At 36.4% G+C, this 9,810-nt stretch overlaps 1 protein-coding gene across 1 annotated transcript in view; it reads left to right on the forward strand.

Moving 5' to 3' along the window:
• The window catches only part of LOC128695707 (kin of IRRE-like protein 3), a 97,227-nt gene that overhangs the window by 87,030 nt on the left and 387 nt on the right, over positions 1 to 9,810 (forward strand). The window contains exon 13 of the mRNA XM_070093296.1: positions 9,443 to 9,810. This exon is cut by the window's right edge and continues 387 nt beyond it. Coding sequence (XP_069949397.1) covers positions 9,443 to 9,810 — 368 coding nt within the window. The remainder of the gene's footprint in view (positions 1 to 9,442) is intronic.

A 9,810-nucleotide genomic window follows, 5' to 3' on the forward strand; every position in this document is an offset into this window, starting at 1 on the left:
CACTCCCTACGAAAGCAAAAGACTCGGCAGACGATGCAACATTCCCCCAATGAAAAGCAGGGGTGGCACTAGCACGTTAAGAGACAACACAGTAAGTGTCAAGGGCCCAAGACCGTTCAACTGCCTCCCAACATACGTAAGGGGAATTACCAATAGACCCCTGGCTGTCTTCAAGCAGGCATTGGACAAGCACCTAAAGTCGGTACCTGACCAGCCAGGCTGTGATTCATGTGTTGGATTGTGTGCAGCCAGCAGGAACAGCCTGGTTGATCAGGCCCTGATCCACCATGAGGCCTGGTCACAGACCGGGCCGTGGGGGTGTTGACCCCCGGAACTCTCTCCAGGTAAACAAGAAACTGCCCATTCACCTATTTCAACTACCCAATAAAGTGGTCAGAAATTGGCAATTTGGCCAATTTCACACAAATTTCAAAAGATGTCAATTTCAAAATAGGGTCCAGAATAAACAATGAAGATATTCCTGACACAAAAATAACATTTTCTCTGTTCATTAGTCATGGCTCCAGGCCCCTCTTATATTTCTCTTGCTTACCATTTGGAATTTTTATTCACATAAAAAATAGAAGATTTACTGTTATGCAGACTACTGCATTATTGTAACAATTGTATAAATAATGTCAATTCATTTGTGACTGCATGCTGGAATTTGGATTGGCAGGCGGACACATATTAGGCAGTAACGTCATTTGTTTACTCTTGAACATCACCAAAGAATCAAACATTTCTGCTACTTTGAGCTCAATTTCGAGGTACAGTGAAACCCCGGGTTTCGGCCATAATCCGTTCCAGGACCTAGGCCTAAACATGAAACGGCCGAAAGGCGAAGCTATATTTCCCATAAGAAATTATGTAAATAAAATTAATCCATTCCAGACCCACAAAAATATTCACAAAAATACATTTTTTAAATAATAACTATGTATAGTTTTACATACACACAACACAGATAAATATATATATATTATATGTAGATACATTAAAATTTATATAAACATTTAAAATAACGTTTACTTACCTTTATTGAAGAGATCTGCTGGCATCTGGAAGATAAGGAGGAGGAAAGAGGGAGGACTTATTGTTTGGAAGGGGACTCCTCTTCCATAAAGACTTTGAGTAACAAGTTCTTATCTGGGGTTACTTCCCTTCTTTTTCTTTTAAGGCCACTAGGACCAGCTTGAGAGTCACTGGATCCCTGTCTCACAAAATAACTGTCAAGAGTGCTCTGTTTCTGGCATCTCTTAAAGATTTTCCTGAACTGGGACAAAGTTTTGTCACTGAACATGTTGCAGATATGGCTTGTTTCAGCTTAGTCAGGGTGGTGTTTCTCTACAAAGGCTTGCACCCTAATCCACATTGCACACACCAATTTAATCTCTGAAGAAGGCACCTCCTTCACTCCCTCTTCCTCCTCCTCTGAAGCAAGTTCCTGAGCTGTGGTCCGATGCTGTCCCAGTTGAAGCTCTTGCAGTTCATCAGTGGTTAGCTCTTCCCTGTGGTCTTCCACCAACTATTCCACAACCTCTTGGCTGGCTGGCTGCCTGGCTAGCTGCCTGGCTGGCTGCCTGGCTGCCTGGCAGTTTAAGAGTTAATGACCAACACTCTGTGCACTAGTTTCTTATGATAGTAAATGTATTTAAAAATGTTTTAGCACTTTAAACATGGGGAAATGCTTAGCCCAACATTGCTCCACTTGAAATAATCAGTAAATAAATAAATAAATAAATAAATATATATATATATATATATATATATATATATATATATATATATATATATATATATATATATATATATATAATATATATATAATACGTATATATATAATATACAGTGGACCCCCGCATAACGATCACCTCCAAACGCGACAAATTATGTAAGTGTATTTATGTAAGTGCGTTTGTACGTGTATGTTTGGGGGTCTGAAATGGACTAATCTACTTCACAATATTCCTTATGGGAACAAATTCAGTCAGTACTGGCACCAAAACATACTTCTGGAGTGAAAAAATATCGTTAACCGGGGGTCCACTGTATATATATAAATATATATATATATATATATATATATATATATATATATATATATATATATATACATATATATATATATATATATATATTTTATTTTATTATTATTATCACACTGGCCGATTCCCACCAAGGCAGGGTGGCCCGAAAAAGAAAAACTTTCACCATCATTCACTCCATCACTGTCTTGCCAGAAGGGTGCTTTACACTACAGTTTTTAAACTGCAACATTAACACCCCTCCTTCAGAGTGCAGGCACTGTACTTCCCATCTCCAGGACTCAAGTCCGGCCTGCCGGTTTCCCTGAATCCCTTCATAAATGTTACTTTGCTCACACTCCAACAGCACGTCAAGTATTAAAAACCATTTGTCTCCATTCACTCCTATCAAACACGCTCACGCATGCCTGCTGGAAGTCCAAGCCCCTCGCACACAAAACCTCCTTTACCCCCTCCCTCCAACCCTTCCTAGGCCGACCCCTACCCCGCCTTCCTTCCACTACAGACTGATACACTCTTGAAGTCATTCTGTTTCGCTCCATTCTCTCTACATGTCTGAACCACCTCAACAACCCTTCCTCAGCCCTCTGGACAACAGTTTTGGTAATCCCGCACCTCCTCCTAACTTCCAAACTACGAATTCTCTGCATTATATTCACACCACACATTGCCCTCAGACATGACATCTCCACTGCCTCCAGCCTTCTCCTCGCTGCAACATTCATCACCCACGCTTCACACCCATATAAGAGCGTTGGTAAAACTATACTCTCATACATTCCCCTCTTTGCCTCCAAGGACAAAGTTCTTTGTCTCCACAGACTCCTAAGTGCACCACTCACTCTTTTTCCCTCATCAATTCTATGATTCACCTCATCTTTCATAGACCCATCCGCTGACACGTCCACTCCCAAATATCTGAATACATTCACCTCCTCCATACTCTCTCCCTCCAATCTGATATTCAATCTTTCATCACCTAATCTTTTTGTTATCCTCATAACCTTACTCTTTCCTGTATTCACCTTTAATTTTCTTCTTTTGCACACCCTACCAAATTCATCCACCAATCTCTGCAGCTTCTCTTCAGAATCTCCCAAGAGCACAGTGTCATCAGCAAAGAGCAGCTGTGACAACTCCCACTTTGTGTGTGATTCTTTATCTTTTAACTCCACGCCTCTTGCCAAGACCCTCGCATTTACTTCTCTTACAACCCCATCTATAAATATATTAAACAACCACGGTGACATCACACATCCTTGTCTAAGGCCTACTTTTACTGGGAAAAAATTTCCCTCCTTCCTACATACTCTAACTTGAGCCTCACTATCCTCGTAAAAACTCTTCACTGCTTTCAGTAACCTACCTCCTACACCATACACTTGCAACATCTGCCACATTGCCCCCCTATCCACCCTGTCATACGCCTTTTCCAAATCCATAAATGCCACAAAGACCTCTTTAGCCTTATCTAAATACTGTTCACTTATATGTTTCACTGTAAACACCTGGTCCACACACCCCCTACCTTTCCTAAAGCCTCCTTGTTCATCTGCTATCCTATTCTCCGTCTTACTCTTAATTCTTTCAATATATATATATATATATATTTATATATATATATATATATATATATATATATATATATATATATATATATATATATATATATATATATATATATATATATATATATACATGTATATATATATATATATATAAATATATAAATATATATAAATATATATATAAATATATATATAAATATATAAATATATATAAAATATATAAATATATAAATATATTATTTATATTATTATTTTCATATAGTCGGACTTGAGTCCTGGAAATGGGAAGTACAATGCCTGCACTTTAAAGGAGGGGTTTGGGATATTGGCAGTTTGGAGGGATATGTTGTGTATCTTTATATGTGTATGCTTCTAGACTGTTGTATTCTGAGCACCTCTGCAAAAACAGTGATAATGTGCGAGTGTGGTGAAAGTGTTGAATGATGATGAAAGTATTTTCTTTTTGGGGATTTTCTTTCTTTTTTGGGTCACCCTGCCTCGGTGGGAGACGGCCGACTTGTTGAAAAAAAAAAAAAAAATTATATATATATATATATAATATATATATATATACATAATATATATATATATATAATATATATAATATATATATATATATAAATAATATATATATAATATATATATTATTTTTTTTTATTATCACACTGGCCGATTCCCACCAAGGCAGGGTGGCCCGAAAAAGAAAAACTTTCACCATCATTCACTCCATCACTGTCTTGCCAGAAGGGTGCTTTACACTACAGTTTTTAAACTGCAACATTAACACCCTTCCTTCAGAGTGCAGGCACTGTACTTCCCATCTCCAGGACTCAAGTCCGGCCTGTCGGTTTCCCTGAACACCTTCATAAATGTTACTTTGCTCACACTCCAACAGCACATCAAGTATTAAAAACCATTCGTCTCCATTCACTCCTATCAAACACGCTCACGCACGCCTGCTGGAAGTCCAAGCCCCTCGCACACAAAACCTCCTTTACCCCCTCCCTCCAACCTTTCCTAGGCCGACCCCTACCCTGCCTTCCTTCCACTACAGACTGATACACTCTTGAAGTCATTCTGTTTCGCTCCATTCTCTCTACATGTCCGAACCACCTCAACAACCCTTCCTCAGCCCTCTGGACAACAGTTTTGGTAATCCCGCACCTCCTCCTAACTTCCAAACTACGAATTCTCTGCATTATATTCACACCACACATTGCCCTCAGACATGACATCTCCACTGCCTCCAGCCTCCTCTTATATATAATATATATATAATATATATATATATATATATATATATATATATATATATATATATATATATATATGTATATATATATATATATATATATATATATATATATATATATATATATATATATATATATATATATATATATATATATTATATATATATATATATATATTTACTGATTATTTCAAGTGGAGCAATGTTGGGCTAAGCATTTCCCCATGTTTAAAGTGCTAAAACATTTTTAAATACATTTACTATCATAAGAAACTAGTGCACAGAGTGTTGGTCATTAACCCTTAAACTGTCCAAACGTAGATCTACGTTAGTACTGCTAGTGCTCCAAACATAGATCAATGTTTTATTTTTCCTGCCTTCAAATTTGGCATGATTGGCCTGAGATGCCTGGACAGCATAGAATGGGTCTTAACACAAGGTGTGCACCATATTAAAAAAAATCTGGGACAACTTAGTACCTTGTGGGAACACTAGTTCAATTGAGTGCCAGCTAGAGCAAATAGCATGGCAAACACCAGGGATTCATTTATGTCATGTCATATTAACACTCCCCCTTTAAGAGGAAAGTGATGTTGACTCCAAATTTAGTGGCTTTGAGATGGATGTGGCCACAAGTGGTCTAGGAAATATCAAAAACCTCAATAATAACCACATGCACATCATTTATGCAACATCCTTTCAGTTTTTGATACCACTGGTAGTGTCATCCTGCCAGAATGTCCTATAACCTATGACCTAAGTAAAGATAAACAATTCTGGAACATGTGTAATATGCATTCAACAGGTCGGTTGGCTGGCTAGACAGCTGGCTGTCTCTTTGTATGTCTCTGTCTATCTGTCTCTGTCTGTCTCTGTCTATTGCTGTCTCTTTGTATCTGCCTCTGTCTGTCTGTGTCTGTCTGTCTCTCTCTCATAGGCACACATAAGTACAGTTATCATAAACCATACCACGGGCTGGGATAGAACCCACGAGCAGAGAGTCTCAAAACTCCAGACCATCGCGTTAGCCACAGTTATCATACATAGTGTAAATTGCCTAGGATAACCCAAAAAATCCAGAGTGCTATATTGTGCTTGTAGGTATAAGGCATAATAAGCATGACTGGCAAGTGATACGCATTTTCACTTGATCAGGAATCAGACATGATGCCTCTGCAGTGTGTGTAATACCTGTTGATTCATGAGCTGCTCTCTGAGAGAGAGAGATAAGCAGACAGAGAGACACTGGCAGACAGAAAGACATAGACACACAAGCAGACAGAAAGACCGAGACACACAGGCAGACAGAAAGACAGACAGACACAGGCAGACAGAAAGACAGACACACACAAGCAGACAGAAAGACCGAGACACACAGGCAGACAGAAAGACAGAGACACACAGGCAGACAGAAAGACAGAGACACACAGGCAGACAGAAAGACAGACACACACAGGCAGACAGAAAGATACACACATAGAGGGAGACAGAAAGACAGAGAGACACACAGGCAGACAGAAATACAGATAAGCAGACAAAGCTAGACAGACAGACAGACATGTTTGTGTAACAGTGAAAACAAACAAAGCCAGGGTTCCCTGCAGCAGTGCTCGATCATCAAGTGTCATTCCACTGCTTCACTGTCAGCAGTGGAGTGACACTGATCTTTTATCATGCTTCAAGGAGTTTCGTATATAATGCAGTGTGTCTAAAACATTGCTGGGACCTATAAATACTTTGTATATATTTCTAGACAATAGTAAATGACCAAGGCAGGTGAAAGTGTTCACCTGTGGCTGTGTTTGTGACTATTTGAGTACTATTTCAATACCTAACATTAGTGTCAGAACAAAGATGAAATCACAAGAACTATTATAAATTGTAATTATCAGAACTTAGAAATTATATAAATTAAAATAAAACAAGAAAAAAGGTATATTGGCAACACTTCTGCAAGCAACAGGACTCCATGTTGCCATCAGGTGAGCATCCAGTGCCAAATTTGCGCTCTTATATCTCGGTAAGTACTGATCATAATTTTTTTTTTTTTTGGTCTTATTATACACAGAAAATTGCTGGCAGTGAAAACGTAGATCTGCATTTGCAAGCGTAGCACTCCGAATGTAGATCTACATTCGATTTTACATGCTTTCTTATGTAAAAAAAATGTAGATCTACGTTTGGAGCGCTACGCTTATGTTTGGACAGTTTAAGGGATATGGGTTGAAAGTAATAAAAAAAAAACAGAAAAGACAATCATGTCTTGGCTTCAGTAAACTGTTAAATGTAAACATCGCTGGCACTGTTGTCGATGAGTAATAGTTTTTTCACTAACTTCAACACCACAAATGTAAGTTTTTATCTGATTTCACTCATTTTAATCTTACTCAGTTCACAAAAATAAACTTTTATTAGACTGCAAGAAAAAATATCAACTTTTTATTTTTCAAAATCTTCCTACAAAGACAGGAATTTTTTTTAGGGTCTCCTAGAGTTAAAAGGTTGAGCCAAACACAAGGTCTGAGTTTTACTTTTCCCATCATGCATCACCTGAGGCAGTTTTTGTTTTATTTTGTGCATACTTACTGAACAGACCTATTCTCTCACATCTAGGCCAAAATTTACTGTTCACAGTTTATTTGAGTGAACTGAGCTCATGATGTAGATCTATGTGATGAATCCTGGCATTAGTAACATAGTTCTATGTGATGGACAGTCAAGTTGTATAGCTTCCATGAAAGGGTGAAATGCTCTAGCTTTCTACAGCAGTGCAGTTTGTGCAGGTTATAGAACTTGATATTATTGCCTCTCTCCTAAGTCCAGGATTTATTGCTTTTTTTTTTTCAAGAAGTTTAATTCACAGGTTAGAATGGATAGGATGGAAGCTTTTTAAGGTACAGTAAAAGATTGGTTTCAAGAAGATAAATGGAATAACTATGACTGGGCTGATTAAGTGTAATTTTTTTAGCTCATTATATATGTTACAGTTGTTTAACCCTTACACTGCCCCAAAATTGTGTGTCCCTCCTGTGTTGCAAAAAAAAAAAAAAATCTTAAATTATAGTATTGGAAGTGTTGGTGCAAAGTTGAAGGTCATGGATCTCTTGATGGCAACAGTGGGTGTAACTGAATGGGGCCAGTATTGTTTATTTTTTCTTAATTTTTTTTAATTATAAACAATAGAACATGATTTTGTATGGATACTACTTGTGTTATTTTTTTTAGTACTCAAATTTTGTTGCACAAAAATTTAATTTGTATATACAAATTAAACTGACAGTATTTCTGTCTGCTTCAGTTTTCAAAATTTTTGAACATATATATACACTATAGTCTTACTGCTATGACACACATTCTTCTTGGCTATCTTTTTAAACATTACATCAAATAAAAATTCATTACATCTGATTTTGTCACTAAGGAACATTGTTCTAGTCCTTTGATTAATTCACCTGATAACTCAGTTACTTTGCCAGAAGCATAGCTATTTACCTTAGCCATATCTCAGGTTGTTAGCAAAATAAACTTAGAATTGCAAAAAATCAATGGATCACCACCCACAGTCTAATATAAGTGAGTGCACACAACACAATGTTATTTATGGCTGCCCAGTAAACTAGTACTATAATTTTGTCCAGATTAATAGAGGTGCCTGCCCATCCATTGCCAGAAAATCAGTGTTGTGCCAGTGATGCTTTTTTTTTACTGAAACAAACTTTTAATTCATGTTTACAACTTGCAAGTAATATTTTTACTCAAATATTGATTTTTAATTCATGTATGCACCTTACAAGTAATATCATTTTTACTGAAACTAACTGTTAATTAAGGTGATAAGAAGAAAATTGGACAAACTCGCCAGTGAGCAGAAAGTGCGTAGTGAGCAAAAAGTTAATGAAATGAGACCAGTTCAATCCAAAATTTATAGCTGGTTACTGAGATACTGTTGTGAACATTTGTAGGCAATTTTCACAAAAGTGGCAATTGGCAAGTTCATTGTTTTTCTTCTTGGCACATACTGTCATGTATACAACTTACGTAAACATGACTAATTTTTGTAAATCAAAATTTCACTTTAAAAGTACTGCAAGATAATTTCAGTTTTTTCTTACTTTGAACCTCCCATATTAGGAAAATACATTAATAATTTCGAATGACCTCTTTAATTAATTTTTAAGAGTAACATTTTTTTTTATTTAATTTTCGATTACCATATATGTCATTTTTACAAATGTGTGTGTTGTTAAAACTTCTTTAATTAATGTTTGACACAGATTTTTCAGAATAAAAAAAAAATTCAAATTACATTTCAGATATTTTTAATTAAGTGTTTTTTAACAAGAGAATGCATTCTTAAATTTTTAATTCAGTATATTTAGAAATAGAGGTAAAATGTTAAATTTCATTTTGGAAAATTCTCTGAAATTTTGAGTAATTTTCTCTGAATAGAAAGTAGTGTAAATTTTCATAGTTCAAAAACCCCTATGCATGAATTAATCCAAATGAGGAATTGTATTACTGTTTCTGACTAGTTCTGAAGTATTTTTAAAATTTATATATTTTATATCTTGCAGATAATGCCAACACAAATGGTAACACCAAACTTATGTCAGGAAATGAGAAGCAGCAGCAACAGTCAGTCGAAAAAAGATGAACACTTATTGACAGCAAATGGAACATGTGAAGTGAAAGAAGAAGAAATACTGATGAGTGACCAAGAGGAGAAGGATAATTCAAAAAAGGCCATCATATACAGTCAGGGTGAAATGCAAACTTTTAAGAAAAATGCAAATCAACATGATGAATGCAAAGTTCTGCCCAAAAATTATAAGGGTCCTAAATATGTGCCAGTTTATCGACCAAATTCAGAATGCAACACTTCATCATATCAGAATGAGCTTCAGACTGGTACCAATAAGAATAGGAAGCCAAACAGTGGAGT

The sequence above is a fragment of the Cherax quadricarinatus genome, chromosome 42 (genome assembly GCF_038502225.1).
Source record: "Cherax quadricarinatus isolate ZL_2023a chromosome 42, ASM3850222v1, whole genome shotgun sequence".
Lineage (NCBI taxonomy): Eukaryota > Metazoa > Arthropoda > Malacostraca > Decapoda > Parastacidae > Cherax > Cherax quadricarinatus.